This window comes from Mesoplodon bidens, assembly GCF_964165515.1.
Source record: "Mesoplodon bidens genome assembly, contig: HAP1_SCAFFOLD_707, whole genome shotgun sequence".
Taxonomy (NCBI): domain Eukaryota; kingdom Metazoa; phylum Chordata; class Mammalia; order Artiodactyla; family Ziphiidae; genus Mesoplodon; species Mesoplodon bidens.
In genome coordinates this window covers 73169-92168 of record NW_027672104.1, presented here as the reverse complement: position 1 = coordinate 92168, position 19000 = coordinate 73169, and the positions used below count along the sequence as shown (strand labels likewise).

Sequence of the window (19000 nt, the reverse complement as noted above, 5' to 3'; positions counted from 1 at the left end):
ATCACTCTGAAAGCAGTCGGCGCGTAACAGGAAACATGCCCACAGCTGTAGAAGCCAGACATAGCATTGAGTCGCACGTGAATCCCCATCTCTCTATGAATCTGTGCTTTTCTTCTGCCTCACTCTGCAACTTAATCACACCCAGCCCCACCCCCTGCTGCCCCCAGGTCTCTGCTTATGCTCCTCCCTCACTTGGGATGTCCTCAGATATTTTCTGAGCACCTCCCCCAGGCTAGGTGCTGTTCTGGGCACCAGGAACGTAAGGATGAACTCGCTGGTCCTCACCTTCCTCCCGTATGTCGGCCAGTGAAACCTCATCCAAGCATCAAGCCTGTCTCAGATCCCACCTTCTCTGATCAGGGAGTCGGACAGTCCTGGGTTGGGATAACGCTTGAGATGGGCTGGAGCCACTCAAAGTGTGGCAAGCCCCAGAGGGATTTCCAAGTAACTGAACTGTGTCCTGGAGGCAAAGCTCATTTTTAAAATGAAATTCTGGAGCATTTTGTGCTTTATTTCATAGACATTCTTGATTGATACCTACCACTAAAACTGGGCCTGATGTTCTTTCAAGAAAAGAACCGTAGGAGATAACCCAATACCACTGCATTTATGCACCCTTCTTCCCACTTTTATTCAAAATGATACTACAATGCAAGAGGGAAGAGATATGGGGAGATATGTATATGCATAACTGATTCACTTGGTTATAAAGCAGAAACTAACACACCATTGTAAAGCAATTATACTCCAATAAAGATGTTAAAAAAATGATGCTACAGTAATGGAGTAGTTATCTATTGCTGCATAACAAGTTACCCCAAAATGTAATGGATAAAACCCCAACCAATATTTATTATCTGCCCCAGTTTCTGTAGTTCAGGAATTTGAGCGGGGGGTGACTTAGTTCTCATGAGTTGCAGTCAAGATGTTGGCTGGGGCATCAGTCATGTCATCTAAAGCCTCGGGGGGAGCCGGAGGATCCCCCTTCCGAATGGCTGCTCATGTGGCTATTGGCTGGAGGCCTTATTCCCTCAGCCCACATGCTTCTCTCTAGGGCTGCTTGAGTGTCCTCACAACACAGCAGTTGGCTTCCCCCAGAGTGAGTGATTCAAGAGGGAGCAAAGAGGAGGCCACAGTGTCTTTTATGACTCAGCCTGAGAGGAAACAGTCCGTCATTTCCACAGTATCATATTGGTTACCCATGGCAGCCCTATTCAGGGTGGGAGGGGCTACACAGGGCATGAATTCTAGGCGGCAGGGATCATTGGGGCCATTTTGGAAGCTGGCTGCCGAGAAAAATAATAGGCGCCATGGAACAAACATAATTTAGCCACTTCTTGTTCTTGGGACATACCGTCTCATTTGACCCTTACAATAAATCTGTGTGGGACAGACAGTGGGAGGTGAAATAGCTTGTCCAAGACCATGAAGCTAATAAGTGGTAGAGAGGGGTCCAAACTCAGAGGACTGTGAAACCAACCACCCCATCAATAGCGTCCAGCAGTGCCCTCTGCAACACGCCCGTCTCCTGGCCTCTGGAGAAGAATTCCTAGACCTTCCCTGTGCTGGGACTTTGTTCCCCAGGCCCATGGTGTGGCCTCTCCTCCCAGCTTTGCCTGGCCTGTGCCCACAAGGGGCCCCCACAGGTTTCTCCTCTCGCTGGTGCTGACTGCCCCTCATTCTCACTGAAGCCTCAAACCCTGTTCTGTGGACTTTGCTCTCATTCCCATTCCTGCTCTGGGACCCTTGGAAAAAGCCTCCCCAGTTCTAGGCGGGCACCGGTGGTGGCCCAGGCTTGGAAGGTCTTGTCCGAACGTTGGCTGACAGCCATGGTGTTGCCAATAATCCTTCCTGCCTCTTTCACCTCCATGAGTCTTTTGGTTTGGCTTGGTTTGGTTCTTTTACAGAGATGGTGTCATCTTTGCAAAGAGACGTGTTAGTAAAGGATGGTCAAGTTCAACAACTAAAACAGGAGGTGAATCAACTGAAAAGTGAGAACAAAGAAAAGGATCACCAGCTCGAAGCCCTCAGCTCCAGAGTGAGTGTCGGGTCATCAGCAAATTGTAGCTGCAAAAAGCAGACATAGTGGAGTCACATGACACACGGTGGTGAGATGAGGCCAGTGCCCAAGGACACAGGGAGGGTAGCTGCTGGGCAGGTGGCCAACTTCTCTGAAGCCTTTCAAAGGACAGTGTGTATGTGGCTCAGAAGAAGCATAATATATTTTCAAATCCAGCAAACATTTTCTAACCCCTATTATAAATGAGTTTGTTTAATCCCAGCAACAAACACACCTATGAGCATATACTGCCATTGCAAAGTTTAATATTAAGCAGAATACGATCTCTCTGTGAGCAAGGATGACCACACGGCTGCATCGTGGTCCCAGCACCACTGGTTCTCATAATTGTCTTCAAAGCAGAACGTTTGAAGATCCAGATGCAAACACGCAGACTCTCATTTCTTCCTTAGACTTTAGTGTGTAGAATGCCTCTATGGAAGATGAACGTGGTAGGCAAGCAAAGAGCTTTTTACATGTAACTTTGACTATTTGCAAATCTTGCCTTCAATGCTAACTTTAGAATCCTGACTCTATAGGATAAGATTTCTCAGTATTTGCATGATGTGCCTGTTTCTGTGAGTCAAGGTAAAACCTCAAAGCTTTCATCTCAGGTGGCAACTCAGAGATTCCCAGAGGCTACCCGATAGCTGGGTCTGCATGGGGGTGGGGTGAGAACAGATCTTGAGGTTCCAAGGAAAAGGCACAGTAGGTAATACCTGGTACGTAGTACCATACCCAGTTTGGAGCTGGTGAAAGGCACTGCATGAGCTTTGGGATCAGACAGACCAGGGTCCAATCCCAGAGCTTTCTCTTATTGTAAATTATTTGGCCTCCATTTCCCCATCTGTGAAATGGGGATGACAAAATCGTTTTCTGAGAAGTGGGAGGCTGGTTTTAGTTGTGCTCTTCTGCCTCTGCCCTGGGTTGGCTGCCTGGCCAAGCCCTCTGCATTCGTTTCTCCCAAGCAGAGTGTCTTCCCAGGCATGTGCTATAGCTGTTTAATGTGGGGTGTGTGTGTGTGTGTGTGTGTGTGTGTGTGTGTGTGTTGGGTACGGGAAGGGGATGCAGAGGTGGTGCTAAGTAGAAGGAATCTGCAAAGACAGCACCTGCTTGGCTCTTCTACCTCCTGAAGTGCATTTGGATGATTTATGTCCCCGTTTCCCCTTCCTTGTTGACCTCGGAATGAGGTCCCTTCTCCTCTAGACTGTGCTGGGCAGTAGCACAAGGGCTCGTCACCACCAAGGGTACTGCTCTTGTGAACATTTGAGATGCCTTTTTTTTTTAATGACATACATCATGAGTGTTAATTTTAGAAAAATAAGTAGATGACATTGAGAAGAAAAAATAAAAAGAGAGGAGAGGAAATGCTACCTTGAGAAATCAGTGTTAATATTTTCATGTATGTTCTTCCAGTCTTATTTCTATATATTGCCTAGAAATCAATCAATCAATCATTTTATAGTGAATTTATTCTATGCACCTTTTTAAAATTTTTAAATACTTACTATTTTCCCGTGCTAATAAATCAGCGCTCTTATCATTCGTCTTAAAAGCTACATACTTTCTCCTGGATGTACCCAGTGTTATAAAGTGGTCTGCTGTTCTAAACAACACTTGGGTTGTTTCCTCATTTTATTTTTATTCCACAGTTACTGACAATTCTGGGAAGAGCATCCTTGAAACTACAGATTTACTTATTTCTCCAGTCATTGTCCTTAAGGTACATTCCTAAAGTGGGAATTGCTGGGTCAAAAGAAGGCACATCCATCCTTATGCACTTAATGCCTGTTGCCGAGACGCCCTCGGGCAAGACAGCTCCGTTTACCCCTCCACACCAGTCGGGGCAGTTGTGTCTTTGAGACTCAACCTGCACAAAAGCCCTAAGATGGACCCCAGCTCTCTGGCTCGGCCCCCTGCACCCTCACCGGTCACAGCGTGAAAACATCCCAATTCCTTCACCCTAAGTACCCAGACTCTACAAAGCTGGATTTCCCCTGCAGTGAAGTTTGCTGGCTTTTGAAGAGGAATTTAGGCGCTCTATTCCTCAGAACTCATGAGAGGGTGAACTGGGAATGACTGCAGGATTCCGTGCTCCCATCACACAAATGGTCTCGCCTCTCAGAATTCAGAGGTGTGATTGGGTTATACAGCAGGAAACACTCCTGGGCATGAACACAGGTACTTGGGACCCCCAGCCAAGCCCCCGTGGCCTTGTCAATTTTATGCACAGTGCTCAGTGCTGAAAGAAGAGTTACAGAAGGAAGATGCCCAGAAGGAGAACTGGGAAGCCCAAGAGAAAGAGTTAAAACTCTGCAAAACTGTGCGTTGAACCTCCTGACCCCTAGGTGTCCACTGAAAGCCTAGATTATGGCCTTGAGGGTTTTGGACGGGTTCCATGGCCCATTAGCTAGCACAAGCTCTGGGGCTTTCTGGGTGTTTGTCTGTTAATGTAGTCTCCTAATGCTTTGATTTGCTAGCCTCAAAGAGATGGGTGAAAAGACCATGGAAAACACACTCTCCCCAGATTTTCTGGGCAGTTGGCTCAAGGTCCCTCATCAGGTTTCCCCTGGGGAAAGGGACGGGAGGTGGCCACCATATGCTGCTAGAAATTCACCATGGTCCCTACCCCTGGACTTGTGATGCCCAGACTTTCATGATCCACTGTCACAAGTTTTATCACAGCCCTGAGCACTGTTATTAACACAACTCTTCTTGAAGTATTTTTGCTTAAATACATTCAATTTTACAACAATTCATAAAAACAAAATAAAAAGCAAATGTATCACTGGCCTTCTATGGAAGGTGAACATAAAAATCAATACAGTGAAAAGATGACCACTCAATGTAAATGTTCACCCCCTGTACAGGCCCGAACCCTCGTGCACATCACCAGGCATACGTTTTCCATCCGTTGGGAAGGACGGTGCCTGGGACGGGGGCAGGAGACGTGTGTTCTTCTCTCTGTCAGGAGCACACTTCTCTGCCTCAAATGAGATAAAAATGTCATTGTTCTTTTCTTCCAAACTGTGCCCATTGTGTCTTCCAAACAGCCCTTATTTAGATTGAACTCAAAAATGTGCCCCAAGGAAAGAGACTCTAATGAGTGGATAGGTATCTTGTACTGTTTAATCCAGGATCCATGCTGATCTTCAAAAGAAACTCAAGTTTTCCCTCACCCAGCCCTTTCATTGCATCCGTTGAAAGAAAGTCTACTTTGCCTCAAAGATGTGGAATTGTCCCCCAAGGGAAGGAATGAAGCGAATCCCAGACTAGGTTTCTGCCTTAATGAACCGGATGAAATGCGTTGTGAAGTTGACTTCCCTGTTGTTGGAACTCTTTCAGCAAATCCATGACATGGAAAAAGAAATGAGGAAGCTCAGGGTGGAGCTGAAAAGGAGCAGTACCGAGCAGAGCCTGATCTCTATGACGCTGTGGGAAAAGAGCAAGGTATGGCAGGGACAGGTCGGCCTGGGAACCACTCTGGGGCAAGCACACCACCTGCATCATCTCTGTTCATCCTCACAATGACCCCATGCGGTCTATACTGGTATTCACCCCACTTTACAGTTGGGAAAACTGAGGCTCACAGAGGTGAAGGAAGTTATCCAAGTTCACTTGCATAAAGTAGTTGTGGCAGAGCTTGAATCCAGGTCTGCCTGACTCCAAAGCTCCTGTGTGTAACCACAACCCTAGACTGCCTTCAGATATTAATTGTGAAATTATCTAAGAAAGAATTGATCCATTAAATCAAGTTTGCCAATGATGTTGTTCCAACTTAAATTCTCATATTGATTTTTTTTGTCTTTTTGTTCCATCATTGAGAATGTTTTTAAAAATCTCAACATGTTTGTCATTTGTGTGTTTCTTCTTTTAATATGAACGATTTTTGCTTTATATATTTTGAGGCTGTGTTACTAGGTGCATATAAATTTAGAATCCTAATACTTCCTGTAGAGCAAAACTTTAGATCATCATGAAATGTCCCTTTTCATCTCTAGTAGTGTTTCTCCCTTAACGTCTCCTTTGTCATTTAGCTTCATCACTGGCTTTCTGTTGGTTAGAGTTTTCATACCATATCTTTTTCATATGTTCTCTGTCAATTTTTGTCTTAAGGTTTAGACATATGCCTTCAAATAGCGTATCATTTTTACAAAATCCAGTTTGACAATCTTTGACTTTTAGTCCATTTATATTATGTAATTACTCGTGTACTGGGGTTTAAATCTACCTTCTTGCTCAATACCAGTTGTACCATCTGTGCTATATTCCTTTTTCTCTCCTTTCTTGCCTCCTTCTGAGTGGATGGTTTTCTCTTATTCCACTTTCGCCCTCTATTAGCTTGGAAATATTTCACTTTTTTACTATTCTTTTAGTAATAGTAAGACAATAGCATTCATCCTTGACTCACCAAAATCACACATTAATTAAGTTTTTCACTCTTCTACTATTCTCTTAGTAGTCATCCTGAAGACTATAATATGCATTCTTTTTTTTTTTTTTTTTTGCGGTACGTGGGCCTCTCACTGTTGTGGCCTCTCCCGTTGTGGAGCACAGGCTCCGGACGCACAGGCTCAGTGGCCATAGCCCACGGGCCCAGCCGTTCCGCGGCATGTGGGATCCTCCCGGACCGGAACACGAACCCATGTCCCCTGCATCGGCAGGCGGACTCTCAACTACTGCGCCACCAGGGAAGCCCTATCCTGTGGTTTTTAAGTATCCCTGCACACTCTGCCTGTCTCTAGAGTATTAAGTCCAGTTGCGCTGTTTTTACCTCTTTGTTTATTGAGATTATTATTTACTTGCATTAAAATGTACCAATTTCAAAGGTACAGTTTGATTAATTTTGGTAATTGTATACCAGGTGTAACCACCACCACGACCCAGATATAGAAAAGTTACTTACCCTTTAAAAGTTTTCCATCCCAATTTGCCCCAATTCAGTTTTGAGACACTTTATTGAGTTTTACTGCTTTCTCTAACATCGACTCTCCGGGTGATTTAGGAAAGTCACTTTACCTCTCTGGATGTGTTTTTGCTTTTATAACATGAAAAATGCCAGAACAGATGTGTTACCAAGGGCCCTTGCAATACTTTCAGAAAATGAGGGGGTAGGGTAAGGGCGGGGATCTCAGCCTTGCGTCCTCATTCTTCACACAGCACACGCATGTGGCAGATCCTAGTGGGAAAAGCCTGTGGTCGCACCAGAGAGAATTAGGTTTCCATCTCCTCTCTTGCTAGTGTGTATGTAACCTTTTGTAAGCATCAGCTTTCTCATCTCCAATATCAGGCTTATTAACAAGGTCTATTTGTTTACTGTTGTGAGGATGAATTGAGATGCACCGGCAGCCTTAAATGTTAGTTGGTATTTGTATTATGGCATAATAGAAAGGCACTGCATTCAACCATCTCAGTTACTACACGTTTATGCAGGCTGATTCTCACAGCCAAAACAGACGCACAAAGTACACCCACCCATTGACATACCTGGGGAAGCCCGAAGCCTCCCTTGCCTGCCTTCCTTACGGGGCTCAGAGAACAGCTGCGCATGCGTGCGCGTGCTTCCAAAGCGCCTCGCTAGGGGGCGGAATGGGAAACAGGAAGTTCTAACGCCTGTCGTACAAGCGCGACGTAAAGCGGGTCTGCTTTATGGCACCCTGCTTCCGCCGTAAAGCGCCGTTGGCAATCCCGCGTGAGTGGGTTGACGAGACGACTGCCAGGTGAAAAACGCGGTTCTTGGAGGTTGGCTGACTTGACGTCTTCCCCATGGGCAAACGCGGGAGCCGGAGCCGGAGCCGGAGCCGGAGCCGGAGCCGGAGCCAGAGCCAGCTGCTCAACTCCCTAACTAAAAAGCAGAAGCATCATCTAAGGGATTTCGGCGAGGAGCATCCCTTCTATGACAGGTATGGAGAGGCAAGGCTGGGACCGGCGCTGCCGGCGTCCTTTCCCGGTGGGAGCCCGCGTGTCCCCGCGTTTGGTCCGCCGGTGCCCCGGGGGTAGTGACAGGGCAGCTCCCGCCGCGTGCCACGCTGCCCCGGCGCCGGCCTAGCTCGCCCGGGGATCCTGGCGGCTTCCCGCCTGAGGTGGGGTTCTTCGCCGGTCTTCCTACCCTTTGTTGAGCCTGTAGTTTTATGCTAGACGGCACGCCTCCTGTGTGGCGACTGGGCAGAGGTTTTATAAGCTTGTGTTCGTTTTCTATGTTTTTAAAGAATTGCTTGGGGGCTTCCCTGGTGGCGCAGTGGTTAAGAATCCGCCTGCCAAGGGAGGGGACAGGGGTTCGAGCCCTGGTCCGGGAAGATCCCACATGCCGCGGTGCAAGTAAGCCCGTGCGCCACAACTATTGAGCCTGCACTCTAGAGCCCGCGAGCCACAACTACTGAGCCAGGTTGGTGCAACTACTGATGCCCGCGAGCCTAGAGCCCCTGCTCCGCAACAAGAGAAGCCACCTGTCGCCGCAACTAGAGAAAGCCCGGGCGCAGCAACGAAGACCCATAGCAGGCCAAAATAAATAAATTAAAGAAGTTAAAAAAAATAAAAAAAGAATTGCTTGGGACCCTCGACATCACCTATCTATTCAATGACCATGAGGAAACTAATGTTTGGGTAGTTGTGGGTTCCTCTCTAAGTGTCCAGACTCTCAGTTATGATCTTAGTGCTCATCCCACCCCTTTGGGCTGCTTTATCAACAGTTAGAGGGATAGTCTACTTAAGAAATTTGCTAGAAAAGGTGAACCCCGAGGGCTTTTATTTGCCAAAATTTCCCATCTTTTGGATGAGAGCCTGTTACTGTGTGACTGTAGTATTTGTCATGTGGTCTTGTTAGACTTTTTCATTCGTCTCTTATTATCTATTTGGCGTATCCTTCCAAAACCTGTCCAAATGCATATGGAGTTTTTACTTGACAATAGATATAATGTATTTATAACGGTATAGTCTGCCATGTTCATTTAAAGTTGTATCATTAGACTTTTCCTAATTGCTACCTACTAGTAGTTAAAGTTTAACATTGCCTGTTTCTTCTCAGGGTTTCCAGAAAGGAAACAAAACCACAGACTTGTCAACTGGTAATGCTTTATACCTTCTTTATGATAGTAGATTCTGGACTGTTACTTTTAAGATTATATATGGTACTAAAGTTTGGCTACATTTCCACTCTCTTTGATTTTAGATGTAAGCTATATTTTAGTAATATTGCTTAGTTTTAAGTGCAGATGTCTGTTAAAATGCCATTGTGATAACTAATGTAGTATAGAGTATGGAACTGTCCTGAGAGATTAGCCTGTTAGAACCTGTTAAGGAGGCTTACCAGAGGGCTCTTGGTGAATCCTAAGAGGGAATGTCATGTTTGCTTAACATAAAATAGAGTGCAAAATCATCAAAGGTCTTATTTCATTACCACAGACTCAGAAATAAAGTACTTTTTTGTTGTAAGTTTTCCTGTTGCTCCTTTAAAGGTGCCAAATGTCTGACACATAGGTTAGATCGCCTTATAACCTAAAGCTCCATGTGTTTAGTTTGCTGTCTTCCCATGTGGAACATGAGCAGTTCAAAGAAGAGGAAGCGCTTCTAGAATCATAGCTAGATTAGCTGTTTTAAACAAATTTGGTGCTCGGTCTGGTTGAATAGATAGGATTGCATATTTGCAGAAAAGCTAGTTTTTATTTAGAAAAGTCTGAACTTGGTTCCACTGTGGGCCTGATGATAGTCGTGGGGTAGCAACAAGACCAGTATAATTTTTGTTTTTAAAATCCCCATTTTCCTTTTAGTCAGAGAGTTTATAGATACTTCAAGTTCTGAAAGTGAAGCATAGAGTGAACCAGAACAAGTTTCTGGTTACAACAGACTACTTGCCACATTAAAGGATGTCTCCAAGGAAGATGAGGAGGAGGAAGAGGAGGAAGACAGTGTTCTAGATGAGACAGAAATGAATCTTGAAGATGGCGATAGTGACGTCATTGTGGAGGAAGAGCTGGCAGTGGAGTCCACTGACATGCAGAAGAGTGAGTGTCTGTGATGTGGGTTTATCATCTTTGCAGGGACCACAGACAGATTGCCCCAGGGGCAGGGTGCCTTGTACCACAGAGCTGGGTCAAAGCACATGGATTCAAAGCAGAGATTCTTAGCATTGTTGGGCTCTGTGATATCTTCAAGAATCTGATGAAAACACAGGACCCTGTGGCCATAAAAATGCAGAAATGACATTTTTGCTTACGATTTCCAGGATTTCATCAATCCTACTTCAAATTCCCCTGATTGGGAGGAAAGGGAACATAATTCTGTTTTTGTAATGGTCTCAATTTATGAAAGAGATTATTGTTCCTGCCTTAGAGGAACCAAGTTTAATGGAAGCTAGACATAAAATATACAAAACTTTTCAAGCATCCAATCTGAATGGAACCGATAAATATAAGGTGTTAAAGAGATGCAAAGTGGTCACATGCTGCCAGGGTAAACGAGGGGAGGCTTCAGAGAAGAGCTGGGACTGAAAGCTGAAAGGGACTCTGTCTCACTCAGACATCTAGGTGACTATTTTTTTAAAAATTATCATTAATTTATTTATTTCTGGCTGCATTGTGTCTTTGTTGCAGTGCGCCGGCTTCTCACTGTGGTGGCTTCTCTTGTTGTGGAGCATGGGCTCTAGGCACGTGGGCTTCGCTAGTTGTGGCACACGGGCTCAGTAGTTGTGGCTCACGGGCTCTAGAGCACAGGCTCTGTAGTTGTGGCGCACGGGCTTAGTTGCTCGGCGACATGTGGGATCTCCCCAGACTAGGGCTTGAAACCACGTCCCCTGCATTAGCAGGCGAATTCTTAACCACTGTGCCACCAGGGAAGTCCCCATAGGTGACTTTTTAATTTAACTTTAAAATCAACTTTATTGAAGTATGAATTACATTCAACATGGTGTACCCATTTTAAGCGTGTAATTTGATAAGTTTTGACAAATGTGTATATCTATATTGTCATCGCCAAAGTCAAGATACAGAACACTTCCAATACCTGCAACAAGTTCCTTCTTATCCTTTTACAGTCAGTTTCCCAGGCCTGGCATCAGGCAACCACTGACATGCTTTCTTTCACTATGTATTAGTGTTTCCTTTTCTAGAAATTCATATGAATGGAAGCATACAATAAGTACCCTTTTGCACGTGGCTTCTTTGGCTCCTCATGTTGTGACTCATCCGTGTAGCTCATATTAGTAATTCATTTCTTTTTATTACTGGAATAATAGTCCATTGTCTGAATATATCTGGGTAACTTTTTATATTCTATTATCTTAATGCCTACTTGCCTTACTGTATTTTTTTCTATACTTTAAGGTGTCACACACCATTCTTAGTATTTTCATTCATCACTTGGACTCGGATAAAAAAATCGTTGCCTCAGACTTAGGGATTGTTTTAATTTTGTTGGTTTTCCAGTTTTCTTTCATGTTTTAGGTTTTTAAAAATGAAAAGTTTGGCTTTTTAAATTATAAAAGTAATATATATTTACTGTAAAAATTTAAGAGGGTAATACAGTTAACGTATATCTCCTCCACCGTGGGATGAACACCTTTAACATTTTATAGAACCTTCCAGACTACTTTTTTATGGATATATGAGTGAATATATATTTGTGTGTATGTGCATAATGGCCTCATACATTTCTGTAAGTTACTTTTTTCTTTAATAATATAACGTGTGTAACTGTGGGTTACTGCCGCTAGAACCCTGGTGTCCAAACTCCCAGGCCAAATCTCCTTCTACTACATTACACTACCATGGGGAAGCTTAAAAAAGAAAGGGAAAGTATGAAGGGTGATTTTTCCATAAATTAAATCAACTTGAAAAGGTGCATTTGGAGAGTCAGAGAGTACTGATATTGTTAGAAAGAAGAAAGGTTTAAAAGCTGGTTAAATCTCATTCAAAAAAAATCCATATGTACCACATTGTAAAAAAGAGAAGGAAGACGGCGTTCATGATTACTGGGCTGGCAGGGTAGGGGACAGTTGCATGCTGGGGGTGGCTCTCGTACTGGCTCTTCCACTCTTCACACTTGTGCTCGGCCAGGGCCAGGGACCGCTGAGGGAGATCAGAGGAGAGGGTGGTGCCTTGGGGGTTCCAGGGAGTTGTGCAGCTGGCTCCCTTGCCACCCAGACTGCCCCAGGGTTCCCAGCCCCAAGGATTATGGAGCATCCCCACACCTGTTTGCTCTGCAGTTGCTGTTGTGCACGCATTTTCTCCTCCAGCACTTTCTGCAGTGTCTCCTTGGCCTTCTGCTCATAGCTGTTTTCCTGGTCTTCCATCCGTAATAGCAACTTATTCATTCCCCAAGAAGTGTATTTCTGTAAATTTGAGGCAATTCAACAAATACACATTGACCTACTGTGTGCTAAAGCCTGAGCAGGGATACAGAAATGAAAAGAAATTGGTCCTTGCCCACAGGGCAGAGATGTCAGTAATCTGGTGGACCTTCTTCCAGGCTGGAGGCAGGCAGGGAGAGTCCCTCAGGTGATGTGAGAGGTGAGTGGGGATAAGAAACTGCCCTGGGCATGCTGGGCCTCCTCCCCTAGGCCTTCCACAGGCATTTGAACTCCGACATTTCCAAAGGGAAATCATCTTTCTAAACCTGCTCCTATCTCAGTGGCCAGCATCACCCCCCACCCAGTCTCCCAAACCCTAAACCAGGGAATCATCCTTGATTTCTCTCTCACCTTCTTCAAGGACTCAGTTCATCATCAAGCTGTGTCAAGTCAGCGTCTTTAACGGCTCCTTCGTTACCTGTATCCTCTATCCCTACCGCCACCTCCTTAGTTCAGACCCTAGTGACACTATTATATGGTTTATATAGAGACTATGTGTTATCTTCATGCCTTGCCTCCCTCTAAACCCTTTTCAGTCCTGCAGCTAGAGGGTTCGTTCTAAAACTTAAATCTGATCCCATCACAACCTGCTTAAATCTCTCAGTGGTTCTCAGTGTTCTAAGAATCAGGTCCAAACTCCTTGGCATGGTTCCTACTTACAAGCCCAGACTTTCATCTCATGCTGCCTCCACGCAAGCTGAACTGCTTGTAGGTCCCCTAAGCACTGTGCTTTTCAGCCTCTGCCTTTGCCCATAAAGCTTCTTCTGCTTAGAGTATCGTGACCCACGCTTCTCACCTGGTTAACTTCTACCCATGTTCAAGATTCAGCCCTAGAATCATAAATTCTGATAAACTTGGCCAACCATACCTACCCCCCGACTCTTTATGGATTAGGCAGTTTTACTGGTGTTACATAGTATCTATATTTCTGATCTATTGACTCATCTGTCTCCTTTAAGAGATTGTAAACTCCTTTGAGGCAGGGAGCATTTTTATTTTTGTATTTTTTGTATTTTATTTATTTATTTATTTATTTATTTATTTATTTTTATTAGTTTCTGCTTTATAACAAAGTGAATCAGTTACACATATACATCTGTTCCCACATCCCTTCCTCATGCATCTCCCTCCCTCCCACCCTCCCCATCCCACCCCTCCAGGCGGTCACAAAGCACCGAGCTGATCTCCCTGTGCTCTGCGGCTGCTTCCCACTATCTATCTACCTTACATTTGGTAGTGTATATATGTCCATGCCTCTCTTTCGCTTTGTCACAGCTTACCCTTCCCCCTCCCCATATCCTCAAGTCCATTCTCAAGTAGGTTTGTGTCTTTATTCCCGTTTTACCCCTAGGTTCTTCATGACATTTTTTAAAAATTCCATATATATGTGTTAGCATACGGTATTTGTCTTTCTCTTTCTGACTTACTTCACACTGTATGACAGACTCTAGGTCTATCCACCTCATTACAAATAGCTCAGTTTCGTTTCTTTTTATGGCTGAGTAATATTCTGTTGTATATATGTGCCACATCTTCTTTATCCATTCATCCGATGATGGACACTTAGGTTATTTCCATCTGCGGGCTATTGTGAATAGAGCTGCAATGAACATTTTGGTACATGTCTCTTTTTGAATTATGGTTTTCTCAGGGTATATGCCTAGTAGTGGGATTGCTGGGTCATATGGTAGTTCTATTTTTAGTTTTTTAAGGAACCTCCATACTGTTCTCCATAGTGGCTGTACCAATTCACATTCCCACCAGCAGTGCAAGAGTGTTCCCTTTTCTCCACACCCTCTCCAGCATTTATTGTTTCTAGATTTCTTGATGATGGCCACTCTGACTGGTGTGAGATGATATCTCATTGTAGTTTTGATTTGCATTTCTCTAATGATTAATGATGTTGAGCATTCTTTCATGTGTTTGTTGGCAGTCTGTATATCTTCTTTGGAGAAATGCCTATTTAAGTCTTCTGCCCATTTTTGGATTGGGTTGTTTGTTTTTTTGCTATTGAGCTGCATGAGCTGTTTATAAATTTTGGAGATTAATCCTTTGTCAGTTGCTTCATTTGCAAATATTTTCTCCCATTCTGAGGGTTGTCTTTTGGTCTTGTTTATGGTTTCCTTTGCTGTGCAAAAGCTTTGAAGTTTCATTCGGTCCCATTTGTTTATCTTTGTTTTTATTTCCATTTCTCTAGGAGGTGGGTCCAAAAGGATCTTGCTGTGATTTATGTCATAGAGTGTTCTGCCTATGTTTTCCTCTAAGAGTTTGATAGTTTCTGGCCTTATATTTAGGTCTTTAATCCATTTTGAGCTTATTTTTGTGTATTGTATTAGGGAATGATCTAGTCTCATACTTCTACATGTCCCTGTCCAGTTTTCCCAGCACCACTTATTGAAGAGGCTTTCCTTTCTCCACTGTACATTCCTGCCTCCTTTATCAAAGATAAGTTGAGCATATGTGTGTGGGTTTATCTCTGGGCTTTCTATCCTGTTCCATTGATCTATCTTTCTGTTTTTGTGCCAGTACCACACTGTCTTGATTACTGTAGCTTTGTAGTATAGTCTGAAGAGGGAGCATTTTTAAAAAAATAAAATTATTTTTGTAGGCTTGGGGATCTGAACAATATTCAGTAAAGTCAAGTTTTAAAAATTAATACATTTGTATTTTTAGAATTTCTCCTGGCTTCAAGGTCAAAAAGAAAAAGACACAAGAGCAGCTTTGCAAATTCACTGGGGGTCTTGCCTTTCCAGTGCTTTTCATCTTTATGCCCTGTGATTTTTGGGAAAGCAGGAGCCTCTTACTGTCGCTTCTGGGTTACCCAACTGGGTAAGAGATAGTCTAGATAATGCAGATTTAGAGTTCAATATCAAATCATTTCCATTTAGCTTTGGAGTCATCTGAAAATTTGGATTTAAATGTTGAGTGGGTCTTATGTTCTTGGAATTGTCATTAGAAACCAGATACAGGAGTTACTGGTTGAGATCATACATGGTTATGTCCAGGTTATTGGACTTAACCATGCTGGTCACTGACCAGCTTTATCCCCCTTTGAAAACGAGTAGACTGGCATTCTGGATTATATGTCAGTGTCTTACGAGCTTGGTTGGCATTACTGAAAAAATAAAAGTTGTGGATCCGCAAACCCATAGACTCTATAGGCTATGTTCCCCTGCAGAATTCTAACTACATGGCCACCTTATCTTCCTAACATCAAGTGGGAGCAGTCTGGCCGGTCCATCTCGTTCTCTTGATCTTGAGTCCTCTGCAAAAGACATCCCCCTTTTCTGCACCAGCACATACGTCACAGCCCTGAAGAAAGTGTAGACATCTGAGATACGTTAACAGTGGGGGAGGGCTGATATCCCGTGAACAGACACATAGATGCCTGTTAGACCTGGAAATTGAAAACCAGAGAGGCGGGGCCACACTGGTTTTGGCCCAGGCCACCAGCCACTGGTGTTCCCAGCAAAATGTTCCCAATGTGGGAGTTTGAGGAAGCAGGGAAAGGCAGGTGGTGTGAGTTTATTAGGACTTGAGGCCCTCAGCCTCGCACTGAGGCCAGCTGAACCCCCAGAGCGTGCTTCCTGCCCTCCTATGGGCTGCTACTCCTAAAGGTACTTGGTTTCAACAGTTATTTGTGCATCAGGTTAAAGACTGAAGGGAGAGGGAACTGCAAGCCTAAATTCTTCATATCATATGCCACCTCCCTTTCTCTTCTTATTATATAAGCAATTCATGTGAAAAACAAATAAGGCAAGCCAAACAAAACAAAATTACCTGAAATCTTGCTATCCAAAAGTTGCCATTAGTATTTTGGTGTATACTTGTTCCAGATTTTTCTTTATTTTTAACCCTTCATTAAGGCCATTGTAGTCTTGACAGATGATGCTGGCACAAGCACTTGAGATGAGACTCCTCTTTTTAAAATACTGTATTTGCATTTGGCTGAATTTGTCTCAGGCCCTGCCTTGCTTGGTCCCCAGCGTGGTGTTTTCTGCTGCAGTCTCTGTAAATTGGAGTTGGGGCGATGGGGCGGTCAGGCAGGGCTGTGTGTATCTGTGTCTGTATGAGGGAGGGCGGGCACACTTTCCAGTGTTTCTGGGCAACAATCAGGCACTCACTGCAGTTTCCTATCCCTCAGGCCTGGGCTGTGGAGACAGGGGAAGTACCAGGAAGGGGTGGACGACCCTGACCCAGCTAAATGGAAGGCCCAGCTCCGCTGTGCGCTCAACAAGAGCAGGGAATTCAACCTGATGTACGACGGCACCAAGGAGGTGCCCATGAACCCAGTGAAGATATATCAAGTGTGTGACATCCCCCAGCCCCAGGGCTCTATCATTAACCCAGGTGAGGCCCCAGCTGCTGGGGAGAAGGTGGACAGTGTGCCAGGTTCCGGGCTGGACCCTTAAAGCGATAGTCGACTTGAAAGTCGCCTCGCTTACAAAGTTGAAGACTGGTAAATAAAGCAAGAAATGCTGTCCCTAGAAAGAACCCAGAGAACAAAAGATATAAACTCAGCACAGTCTTCCTGCCCACCCAGTGGAACAGTAAAGCATTAGAAAGAAGAGGGGGTATTGAGTTCTATAAAAAATAACTTCTCTTGGGACTCAACACTGAGAACAGAGGCCAGGTAGTTTAGAAGAAGGAGGGCTTAAAACTTAGAAGGTCTGAGTTATAAACCTCGGTCTTTCTATTTCACTACTTGTGGGACATTGAATCAAGTCATTCAACATTTTGAGCCTCAGCTTCTTCCACTATAAAATCTGGGTTCTCATCTTTCCTGCGTATTTCAAAGGCTGTTCTAAGAATCAATTGCCATGACATTATGAAGGCTATTAAGTTCTCTTTATAAATGATGGGTAAGTGATCATTTAATTTGTATGGTATTTTTCCTAGGAGAATACCACCTGATCCCTATATTTACTCAATGTTGAGCCAGTTCCGACTAAGAGCCAGATAATTTAGACTTGACCTCCAGTGAATCTAGTGAGGCTCTGCCATGAGGGAAGGGTCTGTCTTCACAGTAAGCTTATAGAGGAGAGAAGCTGTGCTCCTTGGGTCCTTAGAAGGGATGCGAATGTGTAGAAAGGGGTTTAGAGTAGGAATTAAAAGGTTTCTAGGAGAAGGGAGTAGGGTCTGCAGGTCCTGGATAGGGGAGGGGATGAGAGCTTGCACTGGGGCTCCGTAGGAGGAGCTGGGAGTGGGCTGCAGGGATGACAGTGCAACGTGAGCGCCTCACTTTTGACCTTTGTGTGTGTGTGTGTGTGTTTCTCGGGTAGGATCCACTGGATCTGCTCCTTGGGATGAGAAAGATAATGGTGTGGATGAAGAAGATGAGGAAGGTGAGCTGGACCAGTCACAGCACCACGTTCCCATCCAGGACACCTTCCCCTTCCTGAACATCAATGGTGAGTGGGGTGGGGGGTGGGACCGAGGCATGGAGAGGATGTAAGGGGCTTTGATTTTGCAACCGTTGACACCATATCCACCATTGCACTGGGAGCAGCGACCAGGCCCTGGGGCCAGGCTGCCAGTCTGTTAGCAAGTAGGAGTCATAGGCAAAGGCACTCCGTAGGCATAGTTATCCCAGTGGGGTGGCTTCTAGGCAGAGAGAGCATCTTCTGAATCTTACGTGATAATTCAGAGAAATTAAAAAATTAAACTCGTTCTCCATCCCGCATACAAATACACAAGCTGTTACAAATTTTGCTGATTTCCTTCAGGCCAAGTGCAGGGAGCATTTTCGTGAATTGTAGGCAAACTCTTCTGCTATTTCCCTCGGTACAAATTTTCTGTCACTGCCTTAACAGCCTCTGCTAAGGCCGTATCATGGGAAACTTGTGGCTCTACAGCTCTTAATACTAGGCTCTGATACAATTTCTCTACTAGAGACTTTTATCTTTTTAAAATTTATTTATTTATTTATTTATTTATTGTGGTACGCGGGCCTCTCACTGTTGTGGCCTCTCCCATTGCGGAGCACAGGCTCCAGACGCGCAGGCTCGGCGGCCGTGGCTCACGGGCCCAGCCGCTCCGCGGCATGTGGGATCTTCCCGGACCGGGGCACGAACCCGTGTCCCCTGCATCGGCAGGCGGACTCTCAACCACTGCGCCACCAGGGAAGCCCTATCTTTTTTTAAAATTGACTTTTTGAATTCAGCTTCCCAGGAAAGATGCGTTTAGAGGTTGGAGGGTCCCTGTGAGACAGAGCAGGTACTGCACCTCCCATTGCACGTTCTGAGGACGCTCAACCACAAGGTGAACTGCTCTTCCACAGCATCTTCCCTTGAACTTTTCACTGACATGCTCCTAGTCTTATGACTTGCATTCAGTTGAGTAGCTTTTCACTACTTTTCTAAGTTCCATCTGGCTGCTAGGGTCAAAGGAGATACTTTTGCCACCTAGAAAATTTAGTATATGAAGAGGATTCCTGTAGATTTTGCAGTCCCCTTCCCTAGGTGATGCCCCTTCTTTTGAGAATCAGGAAATGACTCTTATCTGTCTACTTGCCCTCCTTCACTTACCCTGTCATTTATAACCTTGCAACCAAGTGATGAGTAAAGACAACGATCATAGAGCTCTCTCAGGTTAATACT

The 19000-nt window shown here is 44.6% G+C and overlaps 1 protein-coding gene across 1 annotated transcript; it reads left to right on the top strand.

Annotated features, from left to right (window-relative positions):
• Positions 1-7744: 7744 nt before the first annotated feature.
• Positions 7745-18866, top strand: LOC308610573 (interferon regulatory factor 6-like; the record flags this gene model as incomplete). The annotated part of the gene is made up of 4 exons (XM_081259657.1): positions 7745-7962; positions 16546-16751; positions 17684-17759; positions 18863-18866. The coding sequence occupies exons 1-4, from the start codon at positions 7826-7828 to the stop codon at positions 18864-18866; spliced, it is 423 nt and encodes a 140-aa protein (XP_081115783.1). The 5' UTR covers positions 7745-7825.
• Positions 18867-19000: the final 134 nt, after the last annotated feature.